The 19,324-nt window shown below is 44.1% G+C and overlaps 2 protein-coding genes across 7 annotated transcripts in view; both read left to right on the forward strand.

Annotated features, from left to right (window-relative positions):
* Window positions 1–4,507, forward strand: part of LOC115080445 (zinc finger protein 34-like) — a 54,314-nt gene extending 49,807 nt beyond the window's left edge. For 3 of the 6 annotated variants that reach the window (XM_029584612.1, XM_029584610.1, XM_029584611.1), the window contains one exon: window positions 1,402–4,507. In XM_029584612.1, coding sequence (XP_029440472.1) covers window positions 1,402–2,783 — 1,382 coding nt within the window. In that variant the 3' untranslated portion in view covers window positions 2,784–4,507. The remainder of the gene's footprint in view (window positions 1–1,401) is intronic. The other 3 variants (XM_029584609.1, XM_029584613.1, XM_029584608.1) reach the window with 3 other exon arrangements.
* Window positions 4,508–7,454: 2,947 nt separating this feature from the next.
* Window positions 7,455–18,695, forward strand: LOC115080447 (gastrula zinc finger protein XlCGF26.1-like). The gene is made up of 7 exons (XM_029584616.1): window positions 7,455–7,763; window positions 8,845–8,971; window positions 11,317–11,430; window positions 13,995–14,096; window positions 14,683–14,790; window positions 15,432–15,539; window positions 15,975–18,695. The coding sequence occupies exons 1-7, from the start codon at window positions 7,740–7,742 to the stop codon at window positions 17,225–17,227; spliced, it is 1,836 nt and encodes a 611-aa protein (XP_029440476.1). The 5' UTR covers window positions 7,455–7,739; the 3' UTR covers window positions 17,228–18,695.
* The last annotated feature ends 629 nt before the right edge of the window (window positions 18,696–19,324 follow it).

The raw sequence follows: 19,324 nt of genomic DNA on the forward strand, positions 1-19,324 counted from the left end.
AGCATTGTCGTGTCAGCAACCGTTCCTCCAGATGACTGCAGGAGGGTTACAGCTTCAGACCGTTCCATCCTTCTTGCTCAAGGTAGTCTCGGAGTTTCATTTGAATCAGTCCATTTCGTTACCATCCCTAGATAAGTACAAGGATGCAGAAGAATATCACCGCCTCTGTCATTTGAATGTCAGTACACCTTTGGTGTGATATCTGGACGTTTCAGAACCCGTCCAAAAGACGGACTGCTTGTTTGTCCTTCCCGGTGGCAGGAAGCAGGGCAAATCAGCTTCATGGGCTACCATAGCTCGCTGGATTAAGGAGGTGGTCACAGGAGCCTATGTGGAGGCAGGAAAGCCATTACCTTCTCAGGTTAAAGCTCATTCCACTAGGGCTCAGGTGTTCTCATGGGCGGAAGCTAGACTGCTGTCTCCCGTCGATATCTGCCGAGCGGCGACGTGGTCCTCCTCGCACGCCTTCTCCAGGTTCTATCACCTCGACGTCCAGGCCCGCGAGGACACAGCCTTTGCAAGGGCGGTGTTAACCAGACTGTGGGCAGCCTCTCGCCCTGACCGGGAGAACTTTTGTATCCCATTGGTCCTGAGTCCATCTGGCTACACGCTAGGAAATTGAGAAATTACTTACCTGATAATTTCGTTTTCCTTAGTGTAGACAGATGGACTCAGCATCCCGCCCCCAGCTGCCCAAGAACAGTGCCAAGGATCCGCTCATGGAGTGGATATCTAATCCAATAGTTTATGGGTGAGCCTTCATCCAGTCCCTAGATCAGGGCATCTATAATCTTACTGGTGTTCAGTATTTGTTTGGTTGAGTACAGTTTAATCAAGTTTTTCACAAGTTAGGTCCACAGTGGCTTTTGAAGAGAATACTGAAGGGCCAAGGTCACTGCAGGGGTGTATGTACGGTGATGTCAGCTTTGAAACCTGACTGCATCTCCATCTGCTGGCAGGGGTGCATAAACCCATTGGTCCTGAGTTCATCTGTCTGCACTAAGGAAAATTAAATGATCAGGTAAGCAATTTCTCCATTAGAATTCAGTTGCTGATAGTTCTGAGGCTCAGGGACCCAGGTCCAGAATGAATCAGCAGGGTGCTGCAGAGTTTTTGGTCAGTGACTGTAATCAGAGAGAAGGGAATTGCTGCAGAGATGTGAGGTGAGGATGAGGTGCACAGAGCCAGCAGGAAGAGATCAGACATGGCCTGTTTCCCTCTGCTCATGTGCTATTACCTATCTGTACCTGTCTGCCAGCAGCAGCACTTCCTGGTATGTGTCATATGAAGCCTTAGCCAAGCAAAGGTATTTAAATAATCAAATGGAGATTTTCTTCTCCTTCTCTGTCCTTCTCCCTGGCTATATAATTTAATGCTCATACTCTCATTTTTATCCAACAGATAATGGATTCAGGAAGAATAGTGAGAGGCAGGGAATGTGCGATGGGCAGCAACGGGAGGAAAGGAAGCAGAGAGACCCCTGCAGAGCCATCCCCAATCCCTCAGCTAATTGTGAAGGAGGAAGCAGTAGAGGAACAGCACCCAGAGTGAAAGAAAAAAAAGCCCAAGAAGAAGGGAGATCTAACCCATGTCCTGAACAAGAGAGAAATTCCAGCCAGTGCCCTAGTCTTTCACAAATGCAGAGATTTAATGAAGGAGAGAAATCATTTAAAAATGCTGATACTTGGGAAAACTTCATCATAAACGCACATTCTATTGCATACCAAGAAAAGATTGAATGTGGGAACAACTGGACGGAGAGGTCAAGTCCCCCATACATCCATGAATATCAAAGCACAGTGGAAAAAATGATTGGTACTGAAGGTGAGACAAGTACCCCTAAGAAAACAAAACTGACAGCACATAGAAAAATTCACTTGCAAAAGAAACCATTAAAATGTGCTCAGTGTGAAAAATGCTTTATCAATAGAGCTGAGTTGGAAAGCCATGCAACACTTCACTCAGAAGGAAGAACAGATCAGGGTCCTGCAGATAAAGAAAGGTCTAATAGTAAGTCACACCTCACAGAAGAAAACACATTTCATAAAAAAGATGAGCTTTTCAAGTGCATGGAATGTGAAAAATGTTTTGCATACAGATCACATCTTACAATTCATCTAAATTTTCACAAAGGACAGAAGCCATTTCAGTGTTCTGAATGTGATAAAAACTTTGTATATAAATCAGCACTAACAATGCATGAAAGAAAGCACAGTGGTGAAAAACCATTTAAATGTTCTGCATGTGATAAATATTTCAGTCAAAAAAGTCACTTGCGAAGGCATGAAATGCATCACATGGGAGTGAAACCATATAAGTGTTCTGAATGTGATAAATGTTTCAGTCAGAAAAGCAATTTGCAATACCATGAATTAACCCACAACTCAGAGAGACCATTTAAATTTTCTGAATGTGGCAAAAACTTTATTAATAAATCTGTTCTAAGAACACATGAAAGAATACACACTGGCAAGAATCCATTTGAATGCTCTGAATGTGGGAAAAGCTTCATTAATAAATCTGCTCAAAGAATACATGAAAGAATACACACTAGAGAAAAACTGTTTAAATGTTCTGAATGTGATAAAGGTTTCCGTACCAAATCTGACCTAAAAACACATTGGAGAATACACACCGGAGAGAAACCATTTAAATGTTCTGCATGTGATAAATGTTTCCGTCAGAAGAGCCACTTGCGACTGCATGAAATGCACCACTTGGGAAATACAAATATTCCAAATGTGATAAATTTTTCAATCACAAAGGAGCTTGCTAATGGATGAAATTATACACTGGGGAGAGAAACTATTTAAATGTTTCATACAAAAGAATGTACACTGGATTTAAAGCATGCAAATGTTCTGACTGTGATAAATGATTCAGTAAGAGAAATTACCTACACTATCATGAACTGCAGCAAAAGCAAGAAACACCAATGAAATGTGAATGTGATAAATGTTTCTCAGAAAGACAGCCTCTGAAATAATGTATGTGGGAGAAAATCCATTTAAATATTATGCATATAATATATGTTGCAGTCAGAACAGCAATCCACAATGGCATGAAATAACCCACAAGGCCGATAGACCATTTAAACAATTATCACATTCAAAACTTTCAGTCACAAAGGTAAGCTGCAAAATCATATATTCAGGAGAAAAACATTTAAATGCTTTGAATGTGATAAATGTCAGTTGAAAATCTGAACTAAGAATACATTAAATTATCCATACTTGTGAAATAACATTTAAATGCTCTGCATGTGATAAAAGCTTCACATAATAACTTTAAACTGAGATAAAGTGAAACAGTCCATCCAGAGAAGCCATTTAAATATTCTGATTGTTTCAGCCAGAAAAGCATCCTCTAGGGCCATGAAATAAACCCACAAGGGATATAGACCATTTAAATTTTTGAATGTGATAAATATTTCAGTGACAAAGGCAGTCTGTGCAATATATTTGTGAGAGAAACCATCTAAATGTTCTGAATGTGAAAAATACTTCCAGTGTAAATCCTAACTAAGCCTACAAGAAATAATCCTTCCTCTAGGAACCCCAGAAGAAGGCTCTTTGGTGCAACGCAGGTACTGTGAAAGGCATTGGCAGTAAATTCGAGAGACTGAAATCATCCCCAATCTGCCATGTCTTACGAATTAGGTTCATTCCTGTCAAAGTATTTGCAAAATAAACCAATTTGGAGAACCTGCCCCGACAGCTCAAGAAAACGTGGCAGAAAGATCCAGCCATAGTCCCAATCATATTGAGCATCACGGGTCTGAGGAAGAATTTTCAAGCGCACCTTGCTATTTTGCCTGTTACGATTACCCCTTATGAACTCCAGAAGGAGGCTTGCTTTGATACAATGCAGGTAGCAAGAAGGGCATCAGTAGTACATTTGAGAGACTGAGATCCACAGCTTGCCATGGCTTACGAATGAGGTTCATGCCTGTCATGGTATGCACGGAATAAATATTAACAAGAATCACTCAGGTTAAGTAGAAATATGAGCATCAGAATCCAGCCAGGGACTGCACATCTGTTCTGTGTCTTATGTCTTGAGTTGGGCAAATGAATATGATCATGTGGTCTTATTAAATCCCCCAAAGCAAAGTTTTGTCTTATTTTATTTTTTTGAAAACCTCTTTTTGTATTGCAAATAAAGCCACATCTGGAGGAGTAGAGAAAGATTGGCTTGTTTTTGTAAAGCACAAGCTTAGAAATGTATTTGACACAGGACGTAGCGGGAAAGAAGTGACGTTCGCCTGAGCACGGTGATGGGGGGTGCAAATTCTATTGAGGAATCCCCGACACAGGCGCAGCCTTCTCAGATTTTCATTTCTGCAGCAGGGGTGTTGATCGCTGTTTGAATTTTTCCCAACAGTCATTGTTCACACTAAAGAGCCAAAATTCAAACACTTCTCATAGCAATAACTTATCTCAGATGCGAAATGTTCTTAAGATTCGTCCTCGTTAAATGTCCTCCATTTTCCTATAACTGAAGAAACAAAATCTTGGCAGTAAATTGTTTGCTTAAACATTTAAAATCCAGTGGAGCTGTAGACTCACATAATCTTCAAATTGTGTACAAAGCTTGTATTAAAAACCTTGGGATACTTATAATGAAAGTAGCCTAAAATATTGGAATGGTTGTAAAACCAGTATATACCTGTTAAATTATCTTCGTGTGAATGTGACAGAAAAGGAAGTCCAAATCCTGATCTTTAGTGTTGGCTGATGCTGCAGTTCCTTGCTTGCTGGCATCTGCCATTATAGCTCCCATGTGGTCAGCGACTGATCATTGCTCTACCCATCTTCAGTCCCACTCCTAGACCACTAACTCACTACCATCTTATGAAAGGGGAAGGCTTTCAACCGAGAATCAAGCAGGGCTCATCAGATTAATGTGGGTATAGGCGCTGTTTACTGCATTGGGCCTTCAGCTGGTGTTGAAGTGCTCAAATGTGTGCGGATATTTGTTTTGTGTGGATTTTCTACGCATATCGCATTTGCATGCCATCCCCTTATTACATCCCATGGAGGTGCCTGCTTTTGTTGAAAAAAAGCACTGATTTCACCACAGGTCTTATTACATTGGCCCCATTGAAAGATATAATCCTTTTTATGGTTTTATAAGGTTAATGTCTATGATCTCTAACAGCAAAAAAAAAAAAAGGCCACGTGTTCACAAACCTGGACATTGTCTCCGCTGGTTTTCGGGACAGCTTTTGAGTTTGAAAGAAGAGCATCTGCGTACTGGCATCTTCTGTTGACAGCCACGGGGCAGAGCGGCTTCATTTTACAATGATGAACAGTGGGACCCTGAGTTGTCAACCAATGATGCGTGCGCATAACGCACTCACTATGCATTCTAAAAAAACATGACTGAAGGGGTGTCCAAAGTGATGGGGAAAAGCAATGTCCTCATTTTAGGTGCTTGACGTTTCTGCGTGTTACAACTCCGCTGCTCAAGGAGCCTTGTGCGCACTGAGCGTCGTGTCCGGCCTATGTACCCCAATCACATAGATAACCATCGTGGGAATGCAATCAGTATGGTCCTGTGGTGGGATGACTCCAAAACGTCCCCATTAGGACATGTGCACAAAGATTGAAATGACCAGCAACTTCAGTAGAGGTCCTTGCCTGTAAAGGTGGAGCCGTTGGCACATATAACGTTGTCCCCAACCTTTAAGCCTCTCTGAAATGAAAAGCTAGGGAGTGATTGGCATGCCTGATGCGTGTGTGTAATATGTGCCAATGTTTTCTGATGGAAGACCCTATTTGGTGCGTTTAATCTGCAAACTTAGGAACGCAGGTCAATCCATTGAAAGTCTGCAAATCTGGCCCTGAGGTAAGTGTGTTTTATTGCACGTTTTGGATATCCCCTGTTTAAAAACCTGTTGGGGAGGTGATGAGGATGGGATAGTTCAGAACAGACAGGACTGAGCCTGAAAACCTGGTCTACTAGTAGACTGCTCTTAAAGGCACAAGAATGGAAACGTTGAAATAACAGCTGATTGTGGTGTAAAGACGTTAGAAGCATGCGACCACTCTTGTGTACGATAATGTCCAGAAAGGAAATTTGAAAGAAATTCTGAGTTAAGGTCAAGTTGAGAATCCTGTCCTATAAATTTCACCAGTTATGAAATTGCAGGAGATGAGATGGTCTGTCCCGATGAAAAAGATATCATAGTGTATGTACACCATAGTCACATGTGCAAAAAAACAAGGGGGAGACAGGGACTGGATAAACTGTACATTGTTCAAAAGCGGTGATGTATAAATTAGAAACAGCAGGTGCTAATGGGCAGCCCAGGGAGACCACCCTGATTTTGGTGGTAAAAAAGTGTTTGTTCCCATAATACTAGTTCGATGAATGAATAAAGAAGTGCGGTTGGTACACAGTGTGGCTGCGGTCTTTGATTTAAGACCTCTTCTACGATTGACAATGCAGATGCCTGGGGTACATTGGTCGTCGAAAGCGACTCTCCAGCTAGAGTGACCATAAGGCGTCCATAGGTATCCTACTCGAGGTGTTCAATTTTTTTCAAGATCGGAGAGGCGTCTTGCGTGTAAGATGGTTCAAACTTCACAAAGGGTTGGAAACAGTCCACAATGGTGGCTAGGGATTTCAGGCTAGAGCCGGGTGCAAATAAAACCCCATTTAGAGACACTGCCCTTGAGAGAAGCCATTTCACTGTGCTGAATGTGATAAAAGCTTCCTGCTTACACCTCTCCCCCTGGAGAGATAACCAATAGATGTAGAGGCGGACGCCCCTCCCCTAGAGGTGACTGGCAGCAGCAGCTGCAAAAAGTGCAGCAATCCTTTTGCTAAATTATTTTTTACTTTTGGGACCTCCGACTTAATATCGCCATGATTTTCTGTGCACTTCCCCGGCGCCGGCAGAAATTAGCGCCTACCTTTGGGTAGGTGCTAATTTCTGAAAGTAAAGTGTGCGGCTCAGCTGCACATTTTACTTACTGAATCACGCGGGAATAACTGATAGGCCCATCAGCATGCATTTGCATGTTGCGGGCGCTATTAGTTTTGGGGGAGGGGGTTGGACGCACGTTTCGACCCGCTAATACCCCTTACTGAATAAGGGGTAAAGCTAGCGCGTCAAACGCAAGTTAACAGTGTGCTCCGCTGGAGCGCACTGTACTCGATCGGCCTGTCAGGGAGGGATATCAGAAAGAAAGTCCCCCACTCAGCCTCCATCTGCTGGTAGGAGGGGCGAATTCCACTTGTATGGGCTACTTGTATGGACTGGTCTGTCCGGATTGAAAATTAACAGGTGAACCCTAATTGTACCATTATAAATTCGAAAAAAAGATGCAACAGGGATCCATCTGACTTGTTCCTGCTGCATCAAGGCACCCTACAGCTATCTGTGATCTCTGCAGAGCCACCTTAAGGAGGCGGGATCTACCCAGCATGCACTGGGGGAAGCAGGAAGGACTCTGCTGCTGAGGTCTGGGCAGGCTCTGCCCTTCTCTTCCTCTTGTGTCTGACTGCAGGGCTGCAAAGACTCGGAAGAAAAGCAGAAACTTTCTGCCTCCCCAGGACTGGAAGTCCCTGCAAGCCCCAGATCTGCAGAGGGAGAGAGGAGGGGCTTTATCCCAGACCCCCAGGAATCAGCCGCACCCCCTCCTCTCCTATTCATCTTTCTCAGCCTCTGAGCAGGGACAGGGAAATCTCCAGCCTGAATCCCTCCCCGCAGCTGCAGAAGTCAGAGGGAAATGTCTGCCCTGCTCTCTGATCCGGTAAGAGATTCTTCTCTCTCCCCCTGTATACAGGACACCCGCACTTAAAGGGAAACTTTTCCCTGTGCAGCGCCTGCAGCCTCCCCTCCTCACAGCACAGGGCAAAGATCTTTACCTGCAAGGGAAGGTTTGAGTTCTGCTGCCCCCTGAGATCAGCAGACTTTATCTGAGACCCCCAGGAATCATGTGCGCCCCTCGTTCACTCTCTCATACTCAATTACACTTGCGCACACACGCTCATTCACTCTCTCATACTCAACCATACCCACACACACACACACGCTCGTTCGCGCTCTCTCATGTTGAACCACACACATGCACACAAGTTCATTCACTCTCTCACGCACACAGACACGTGTTCACTCTTCATGCTCAACCATACGCACACTTGTTCACGCTCTCTCTCATGCGCAACAATATACACACACACACGTTCACTCTCTCACATGCTCAACCATACATACACACACTTCTCTCACATTCTCAGTCATAACACCCACACTCATACGTTGTCCTCACAAGTTCAGTCATACACACGCGTTCATATGTTGTCTCTTACATGCTCAATCACACACATAAGCGCACTCATGCTCTCTCACAGATGCACGCGCTCCCACTTGTTAAATCATTCACCCACACACGCTCTCTCCTAATCTCCAGGTCAATGCTTCTTGCCGTCGCGTGGGCTGGGAGATGAGGCCGGTGTTCCTTCAGACGCGTCAGGCCGCACTGCTCTTCACTGCCGGGGGAGGGAGGGAGGAGGCTGAGGGTTTTCTCGCAACGCTTGCCCCTGGTATCTGCTTGAACCTTTCCCTTTCCTCTCGCTCTCCTCCCACCTAATATGTCCTTGATTAGCTGCCATACGACTTCCAGAACCTCGGTGGCTGCTCCCAATCTACCTCATTTCTTAACTTCATTTCTACAAATGCCCAACCTTCAGGTTCACAGTTCTTTATTCTGATTGGGAAACAGCAGAACGTCAAATGTTTATTCATAAACCAATAAAATATTAGGTTATTGCCTGCACGTTATAATGAAGCAGGAGGGAGAGGGGCTGAGGGTGTCCTGTTTGCTGTTCCAGGCATCGGTCACATTCAGGGACGTCGCTGCTTATTTCCTGGAAGTGGAGTGGGACATTCTGGGAGAACGGCAGAAGGAGCTGTACAAGAAGGTCATCAAGGAGATTCACGGCATCCTCGTGTCACAGGGTAAATCTGCCTTTTCTATTATCTACTGCCCACAGACTCGTTGCAGGATGGGAGCTGCCATTTTATCAGGGCTGGACAAATCCCAGGTACCAGGTCCTATGGCCACCTAAAATTTAGGGCCTGGCTCCTGATTCCAACCGAAGTCCAACAGGAGCTGCTGTGGCTCTCCAGAAACCAGTGAGAAACTCCACTGCTGCAGCCCTGGCTAAAAGGTATAACTGAAAGCCTTTGCAAATAGCTATCCCTTGATCTTTGGCTGAAAGGTCAGATAGTGTAATACCAGACACAGCTGCACATTGTAAAGCACTGGACGGTAGCAAGTAAATTGCTCTCTACCTGATTAAAGCCAGTTTCCAGTCTGCAAGGCCGCGCTTGCTGAGAAGAGCACAGAGCCCTTACTGGCCTAGAATCAGTCACAAGGTCTTCCAAATACCTCGATCCGCCACAATGCAAAGCCTTACAGACTAAGCACAGCTCTGCTTTCGGTGGAGTTGGCTGCGTAACGGGATAACCTGATCGCTCCCATTTGACCTTGCAGACGCCTCACTGCAGTATTCCCTCCTAACTGCAGTCACCCGCCGGTCTTCTTTGCTCGCCTCTGCTATAATATTTTACAGTAATCCTGTCATGGCTATGATCTATCTCCTTCACAAATATGCCTTCTCCTTCCCAGCCTGGCAGTAATTTGATTCTGCATTATTACTTATCCTCATGCAAGGCTAGGTGGAGGGAGGATTTACCTCTCGGATTCTGCACTAGATAGCACTACTGGAGCACATGTAGCCCCTCCAGGTGGTAACCAGGTGCCCTTTCTCCGGCCTCTAGATAGAGTTCATTTTATATCATAAGAACAGAAGAAGAAGTCGGACTAAGGGTCCATCAGGCCCAGCGTCCTGATTCCAGCAGTGGCCAATCCACGTCACAAGTACCTGGCAAATCCCCAGACATTAAATAGATCCCATGCTGCTATCGCCCAGTGATAAGTAGTGGCTGTTTCTTAAGTCCTCCAGGAATTTATCCAAACCATTCTTAAACCCAACTACGTTAACTGTCTTAACCACATCTTCCGGTAATGAATCCAGAGTTTAATTATGCACACTTAGACTTTTATATCCCCAGCTATTAATCAGTTGAGAATCAATGCCCAAATATCGCACATCAGATAAGGCAGGAATTACAATATCACTTAGCTTAAAATTAATACATTTAATAGGAGAAGAAGAGCAACTCGCTAATAGTGTCCCAGCTTTGTTAAGAAGATTAAGGGAAAGCTTATTATTCATCATCCAGCAGTAACTGCATCCAGACAGGCCTATATCATAGGGGTAATGGCAGGATCTGCATCCAGACAGGCCTATACCATAGGGGTAATGGCAGGATCTGCATCCAGACAGACCTATATCATAGGGGTAATGGCAGGATCTGCATCCAGACAGGCCTATATCATAGGAGTAATGGCAGGATCTGCATCCAGACAGGCCTATATCATAGGGGTAATGGCAGGATCTGCATCCAGACAGGCCTATATCATAGGAGTAATGGCAGGATCTGCATCCAAACAGGCCTATATCATAGGGGTAATGGCAGGATCTGCATCCAGACAGGCCTATATCATAGGGGTAATGACAGGATCTGCTAAAAATCAATAAAATATCATCAGCATAAAAACGGTAGTAAATCTCAAAGGAAGTGACTAATTTAGCCAACGATAACATAAATATTATAAAGGGTAGTAGACAGGTTGGTGCCCTAAGGACCCCAGAAATTAAAGACGTCCAACTAGAATAAAAATTATTAAAATAACCTTGCTGATAGAGTTCAGACCAAAATGATAAAAGCCAATTAATGAAAGGCAATCCAATTACAATCTCAGCTAATCGGGTAAGTACAATTAGAAAATCAATCGTATCAAAAGCAGCAGTGATGTCTAGAAATATCAATAAGAGCTTGCCCTGCTATCTAGATCTTGACAAAAAGCGTCCAAGGTGGATAACTAAAGGGTCTCTGTCCCATGAGCTTTACGAAGCACCCAGGAATAAGAAGTCATCTAGAAAGGCTTGGAGCTGAGCCAAGACCTGAGCCATCAGTGTAGATGTAGATGTGACATTGGCCTATAATAGATCAAGATGAGCTTGCTTTCTCTTCGTGTAAATCTTAGCTTTTTTCAGGTCTGCTTCTTCCATCAGTGTGAGAACTGGGAGCCACAAGTTTTGCTACGTTTTTCAACCAAAATCGAAGCGAAAGCTTCAGCATCTAAACCCTCAATACTTTTATTAATGCTCAGAATAGCAGGTTTTGTTTTTTTGTTTGTTTTGTTAACCCTTATTCATATTTTTTATTGGCAGGTTATTCCATTCTGAACCCTGATGTGATATTCAAGATTAAGAAGGAAGATGAGAAATATTGCACTCAACCCTGTGAGCGGGAGGGGAAAGAAACCATGAAGGACCCCAGCGAGAGTAAGTAAATGTTCTGGATTTTCAGATCCCAGGAGAATGGCCCCTCGTTTTTGGTGGTTTCCCCAGCTATTTCTTGGCCTATCACATCGATGATGTTGGCTTGGTTTAATTCTCTTCCCTCCAGTGTTTGTGGCTGGTGAAAGTTCCTTAGCACTCGGGTGCACCTCAGGACTCCGCCACACTTTCTGATTTGTCAGCTTCTTTCAAATCTGGGTCTCGGTTATACATTTTATGCTGGCGACATCCAGTTTTCTGTACAACAGAGTTCCAGGTTGTCTTTTTTGGATCCGTGATTGCATGACAAATTACAAATTGGCTTTAAACATGAAGAAAGCAGACGTTTTCTACTTGGCAAGGCTTCCCTCATTGGATGCTCCTTGTGAGCTTGCTTTTGAGGGCGCAAGGATTCCAGTATCCTCGCAAGTTTGTGATTTGAGATTTGTTCGGGAGACTTCTTTCTCTTGTCCACCTCAGAAACAGAATGTTCCTTCTTTAAGATCCGGATGCTCTGCTAGCAAAAACCTTTATGTTATCTGAAACGGATTTTAAGACGGTGATGGATGCACTGGTTATTTCCACCTTAGATTACTGTAATGCTCTTCCTTATTCTGCGAGGCTTGTGCGTGCTGCTGGAATTCGGGATTATATGGCCCCTAGAGTCATATGTAAATGCCTTAATTCTTTTCTTAGACTATAAACCAGCTCGTTCTTTGTGATCTCCTGACCCTCATTTGTTGGAAATTATTTTTTTTTTTAATTTTCTCTATTTTAATTTCAACAAATTAAATCCACAAGCAAATACTTGATTCAGGAAAATCACAAAACGTCAATAGCCATCATCCAGTCCCTAGATCAGGGTATTATACTGTATTCCTGATACTTAGATCACTTTATTTGGGGGAGAGTTACAGAATTATAAAGGAAAATAGCAAGAAAACGTGTACATTAGGCCAAGTCCATGAGTCAGGAGCCTGAGCTAGCATTCAGTGGAGCAGTCTCATTTTGAAGAAAATGTTCTAGTTGAATGGGATCAGAAACCACATTATCTAAACTCTTGAAACTATCCACTGTTTGTCTGATGGCGCAACAATCAGATTGCTCAAGAAAACCTGAAAGATTAAAAGAACCAGAGGAATCTTCAGCTACAATAATTGAAGCAGAAGAAACAGAGACACAGTACAGTTAAGAAACAGCTGGAATCATTGCTTGTAGACACTTTCACAAACTCTCTCAGACATCTCTAAAGGTGGGATCATGGGGCATTTAGGAAAATGTAAAAACCTGAGGTTCAGGGTCCTGGAGAGGTTCCCCAGATTGTCCCACCTTCCTAGGTAAAGACTGATTATCCTTAACCAGAGCTCAATTGCTTTCATACTATCCGTCCAGCTGTTTCCCCACGCTGATATTTTCTGGCCGTGATCATTGAGCTGGTTGGTTAGGCTACCTATAGAAGACAATACTGAATCCATTCTAGAAGAGAGAGATTATTCCAGTGTAACTATGGCTCCCTATAACACATCTAGTGTAATCACTGCAGGTTTCTCCCGTCTTCTAACTTCCAGACTTGGGTTAGATAAAATAAACTCCTGTCCCAGGAAGGAAGAGAAACATGGAACGCAGTCTCCACATTCCTAATCCCGGTTTCGGGCTGAGAATCAGAATCAGTCCATTGGGGCTGACGGAGACAGATGGCTCGCCTAGAATGGAGGGATCCTTTCCGAGTTCATTAAGACCCAAAGAAGGTTGCATCTTCCCGTGTCAATTGGGAAGCAAGAGAGCTAGCGACAGGAGCGGACGGGAGTGCCTTTCCTCTTCAGAAGCAGAGAAATGATATGGAGGAATCAAAACCCAGGACCCAGGGCATGCCCCTTTGAGCGGCTTCAGTGCGCCAACGGCGGTGCCACTTTAAAGCTCCCCTGGAGCACCCGGTGATATCAAGGGGGCGGCGACTCACTGCAAGCAATTGGGCTGATTAGAAAGTGCTGGCGGAGAGGCCTCCCGTCCCCATTTGTTGGAAAATCTCTGTCTTTCGGAGTCTTGCGGTGGTCGGCCCATTACTGTGGAGTTCTCTGCTGGAGGGTTTGAAGGCTACAACTATTGTATTAAGGTTTCCCAAGGTACTTACAATGCAATTGTTTGAACAGGCATCCAGTGAGCTCTGACATTAAGGTGGGAATGCTGTTATATGATCCGAGGAAACTTCCCTAACCCTAACTATCCCCACATTTCTTATTTTCGTACTTTCTGCTCCTCTGGAGCAGAAGTAATCTCTGCGTGCCGGCACAGCGTCAAATGGTGCCGTCCCAGCCCACTCCTCCTGGCCCGCCACGTTGGCGCGTAACAGGGCCCTTTGTAAAATGTGCGCGGCGCACACAAGGCCCGGCCGCGCGCGTAACCCCACAATCGTACGCACGCAGGCCTTTTAAAATGAACTTGTTTGTGTTCTGCTGAGAACAGTAGATAGAGTGAAATATAAGTTTTTTTTAAATAAATAAATGCTTAAAATGTATCCAAAAGTAGGTCCTGGGTGACTCCTCCTAGCCAGGTTTGTTTTCTCATCCCAGGCCTTCCCATCGTAACGTCTGTGTTCTCACTGAGCGTTAAACAAGAGGAAGAGCTGCCCTCCATGGAGCCTCCTGAATCAGAGATTCCCCCTCCTGTGACAGGCGAGTATCCGATTCCTCCTGGGCGTCTTTACTAAGGTCAGCTGGCAGCCTATTTTGACCCTGGTAGGTTAAGAGCATCATGCTCTCTCCTGCTCCCAGCGCCTGTTTACCTACATTGGATGGGATAAGCAGTCTGAGGGGGCACCTGATAGAGATGGGGGTCCAGGGAGCGAGTTAGACTGGATAAGCCCTTCATCCTGGTATGTCCCAGGATTTGAGGCATCTGTATTGTTGAAAAGGGGGGTAGGTGAGGGGGGAGGGGGGTAGTTTAAGAGGGCAATGACTTTTTTTTTCTCTGTCTCCATCTGCTGGTAGGGGAGAAAATCTGGACGGGTCTATTAGACTCAAGGAAAGAAATGATTAAGTAAAAACGACATTTTCCCATACTTTTAATAATTGGCTTGTTACAGAAATACTGGCAGGCTGTTGTCAGAATGGATGTGTAAGGAGTGATGCTAGTGAGCGGTTTTTATCTCTGTCTCCATCTGCTGATTGGTGCGCATACCACAATCATCTGGACCGGTCTGACTGTATTCAGGGAAAGGAAATTATCAGGAAAGTAGTCATTTCCTCTTTCCCATAACAGGCTCTCTACATGTCAAACCGGACCTATTAATCCGATTTAAGCAAGAGGATATCAAGACTGAGCCCCAGGAATGTGAGGAAGGAGGAGACCTGGCGATCCCAGGCGCAGGTGAGAGAGCTTGGAGTAAAGCTGGTGCTGGCTGCTCCTAACATTTCACAGGAGAAAGAGCAGACCCGGCATGAATGGGGCCTTAGAATTAAAGTCCCTGACGTCTAGCCTTTATTGCATGGATCATTTGTTTGTTCTTTTTCCATTACTTCTGCTTTTCTATTTTCATGTTCCGTTATCTTTGATTCTGCCTGTCATTCGTTTCTTCTTCCTTTCCCTGTCTCATTCACTACGGCCTATCTGTCTTCCCATAGGCGCTAACTCCATTCCCCTCTCCAATCTTTCCTATCCCAGATGGCCTCTCCTCTTTCTCTCTTTTGTGTTCTCCCTCCCTTTCATCACCTACAGTCTCTTATCGCCTATTAGTTTTATCATTCATCCTTCCCCTCTTGGTGCTGCCACAGGGTGCAAATCCTTCCTCCCACCCAACAGCTTTTGGTTTGATTTTCTGTGTGTGCTGCACTGCTGGTCCTACAGGAAGAGGCTGGAGCACCCTGTCCGTTACTACCCTAGGGGTGGACTAATGCTTCGTACATTTTCACAGAATTCCCATCATTTCCCCTTTATCCAAATGCTGCTTTTCTTAAGCCATTATCCATGACTATTAAATTGGAAAATATCTTCATCTTTTATTCTCACAGGCAGCCGAGGTTACAATCCTGATCCCAAGGTAGAGACCCTGAAAATAGAAGAGCTTCATGTCAGCGACCAACTGGAGGGAGGAGAGGAGGATACGGATAGCAAGAGCGGTGAGCAAAGAATTCCTTTATAAGAAAATGCTTGCCATGGCATATTTAAAACTTTACAGATAGCAGCTAAACATTTTTACTAGCTTGGAGTTACATTTTATTAGTAGGTCATTAGGAATCGGTTGCTTTAGGCTGACAGCTCTGAGGTGCAGGGACCCAGGTCCAGAGTGAATCAGCAGTGGCTGTAATCAGAGAGAAGGGAAACACTGGATAGACGGGAGGTGAGGATGAGATCAGACATGGTCTGTTTCCCTCTGCTCACGTGCTATTACCTATCTGTACCTGTCTGCCAGCAGCAGCTCTTCCTGGTATGTGTCATATGCAGCCTTAGACAAGCAAATGTCTTTAAATCATCATATGGAGATATAGATGGGGTGATATGTCCTTCTCCTTGCCTATATAATTAGTGATCATACTCTGATTTTTATCCCACAGATGATGGATTCAGGAACAATAGTGAGAGGCAGGGAATGTGCGATGGAGAGCAGAGGGAGGAATGGAAACCAAGGGACCCAGCCAGAGACTGCAACGATCCTTCAGCTGATTGTGAAGGAGGAAGCAGGAGAGGAACAGCACCCAGGGTGAAAGAAAAAGCCCCAAAAAGGAGTTTAAACCTGTGTCCTGTACAAGAGGGAAATTCCAGCCAGCGCCCACATCTTGTGCAAGCTCAGAGACTCCGTGATGGAGAGAGATCATTTAAAAATGATGAGAGTAGGGCAAACTTCACCACACACTCACATTCTATTGGGCACCAAGATAAGATTGAATGTGGGAACAGCTTCACTGAGAAGTCAAGTCCCCCATACATCCATGAATGTCAAAGCAGGGAGAAAAAAATGATAGATACTGAAGGTGAGACAAGCACCCCTAAGAAAACAAAACTTACAGCACATAGAAAAAGTCAAATAGAAAAGACACCATTAACATGTACTCAGTGTGAAAAATGCTTTGTCTACAGAGCTGAGCTGGAAAGCCATGTAAAAATACACAAAGGAGGAACAGATCAGGGTCCTGCAGGTGAAGAAAAGTTTATGAGGAAATCAAACCTCACGGAATATAAAACTTTTCACAAAAGCGACAAGATTTTCAAGTGTACTGAATGTGAAAAATGTTTTGCATGCAGAACAGAGCTTACAAGTCATCACAATTTCCACAAAAGACAGAAACCATTTAACAGTTCTCAATGTGATAAAAGTATCAGACAAAAATCTGAAGCAAAAATACATGAAAGAATCTACACTGGAGAGAAACCATATAAATGCGCTGAATGTGATAAATGCTTCACACAAAAATCATACCTGAAAATACATGGAACAATGCACACTGGAGAGAAACCGTATAAATGTTCTGAATGTAACAAATATTTTGTTCTCAAAAGCCACCTCCGAAGGCATGAAATGATTCACAGGGGGGAGAAACCATTTATGTGTTCTGAATGCGATAAATGCTTCACACAGAAAGGAAACCTAAGAATGCATGAAAGAATGCACACTGGTGAAAAACCATTTAAATGTTCTGAATGTGATAAATGTTTTAGCCACAAAAGCAGCCTGCAAAGGCATGAAATGATGCACAGGGGGGAGAAACCATTTACGTGCTCTGAATGTAATAAATGTTTCAGAAATCTAGGTAATCTAAGAAAACATGAAAAAATACACATGAGAGTGAAACCATTTGCATGTTCTTAATGTGATAAAAGCGTCAATAATAAATATGATCGAAGAATACCTGAAAAATAACATGGGAAATAAACCTTTGAAATGTTCTGAATGGAATAAATGTTTCCTTCACAAAAGCCACCTGTGACTGCACAAAATGAAAAGCACACAGAAGAGAAATCATTTGTTTGTTCAGAATGTGATAAAAGTTTCAGACAAAAATCTAACCTAAGAATGCACCCTGGATTTTACCTGAGACATTCCTATTCCAACTGATAGTAAGATTGATGCGTGAAAACTAGATATTTTAGTGAAGGAGAACACAAGAACTGCATTGTTGATAGAGGTATCAGTACCCAGTGACTATTCTGTAGATCATATGGAGAAAGCAAAGATCCTCAAGTACCAAGAGATGCAATCTGAGACCAAGAAAATGTGACAGAAAGATACAAAAATAGTCTCAATCATATTGGGTACCACTGGCCTGTAAGAAGAATTTTCAAGTGCACCCCTGTAAGGTAATGCAGGTACTAAGAAGGGCTTTAACAGTAAATATGAGAGACTGAGATCATCCCCAACATGCCATGGTTTACAAATGAGGCTCATTCCTGTCAAGGTGTGCGCAAAACCCATTTGGAGAAACTGCCCCAAGTGAAACCATATAAATGTTCTGAACATGATAAATGTTTCAGTTGGAAATGCCACCTGCAATACCATGAAATAACCCACAAGAGAGAGAAACCATTTACATTTTCAGAGTATGATAAAAGCTTCTGTATATCTGACTTAAGAATACAGGAAAGAATCCACACTGGAGACAAAGGGGTAGAGACACAGTAAATGTTCCTCACCAAGCCTTGCTGAATTCCTTAGTGCTTCTTAGCCTAAGCACTAAGGAAAACGAATTTGGTAGTGATAGTGCTGACTCTTCAGCTGAAGTAAAACCCCTGTCGCTGCTGTGCTAGAAGCCCTGTATTTAAATCTTGAAGAAAGAGCAGTAATATCAAAGGAAAGGCTGCAAAGAGCAACTGATAAAAACTTCAAATGACTTACTGGAGAAATCAGTGAGCATAAGTACTTAAGTGCTGATATCTTAAAACAGCTGGAAAATGATGTAGAAAGAGAGAGAGCCAGGGAAGAAGAAGGAGCTATAGGGATGACTCCCAGGAGAAGAATACCTGAGCAAACAGCCCCGGAATAAAGTGGCCGAGAAACCACGCTGGCTAAGAAGCCAGGGAGCACCGCAGCGAAGGTGGACACGGCTCCAGTCTTAGGGGATGCGTTGGGGCCGCAGCTTAGAGCAGAGAGGGATATATAAAGGGGATTCCAGCCGTGACGTGTTTGACTTGAGGAACAGAAGTTTTAATGTGTTTCTAGGTGTTGTGTAGGTGTTCTATTCTGCTTTGTTTTATTGATTTTTATGAATGTTTTCGAACCTTAATCGACTGGCAGATGCAGAATACCAGATCATAAAATAAACTTTGTTTTGCATTCGTTATATTTAAAAGTCTTGCCTCCTGTATAAAGTTTATTATGAGCTGTGAGCGTGGACTTCCTAGCAAACCTTGCATTTGGACAAAAAGCTCCTTGCTTGCTTTTCTGGGCTTTACCTTTCCCCAGTGGCTCCACTCCCCCCTTCTGCAGGATCCCTATTCTGCTCTTTGATCTTGTAAGCTTCCATCTATGTATAGAGCAGTGAGCAGTACGGGGTCAGCCCGGTCTCCTGGGCGCCCGATGCATTCCAGTGCTAGGGCCGCACAACTGTTCCCTAGCGCATCTCTTTCTAACACGGCTACTAATTTGCATACTGCACCGGGCGCCCAGGGGCTGTGGAGGAAAACGGGTGCTCCCCAACAACGCCATGGTGGTAGCTTCGGTGAACAGGCACGGAGGGAACGGAAGCCTACAGGTAACAAGAGAAGGGGGATCAATGATTGCCCTGGGCCGACCTTTCAGTCGTGCACACACAGCAGGAACAACAATTAATGCCAGACCCGGGAGGACGGGAACTAGCCAAGGAAGCATTCGACCAGATAGGGGGTCAGATGGGGCTGCCCACTGGACTTGGTCAGACTCGGGTTCATCCAGATAAGAGGATTGCTACACCAGGGCCCAGTTCCCCATGGC

This window comes from Rhinatrema bivittatum, chromosome 19, assembly GCF_901001135.1.
Source record: "Rhinatrema bivittatum chromosome 19, aRhiBiv1.1, whole genome shotgun sequence".
Classification (NCBI taxonomy): Eukaryota; Metazoa; Chordata; class Amphibia; order Gymnophiona; family Rhinatrematidae; genus Rhinatrema; species Rhinatrema bivittatum.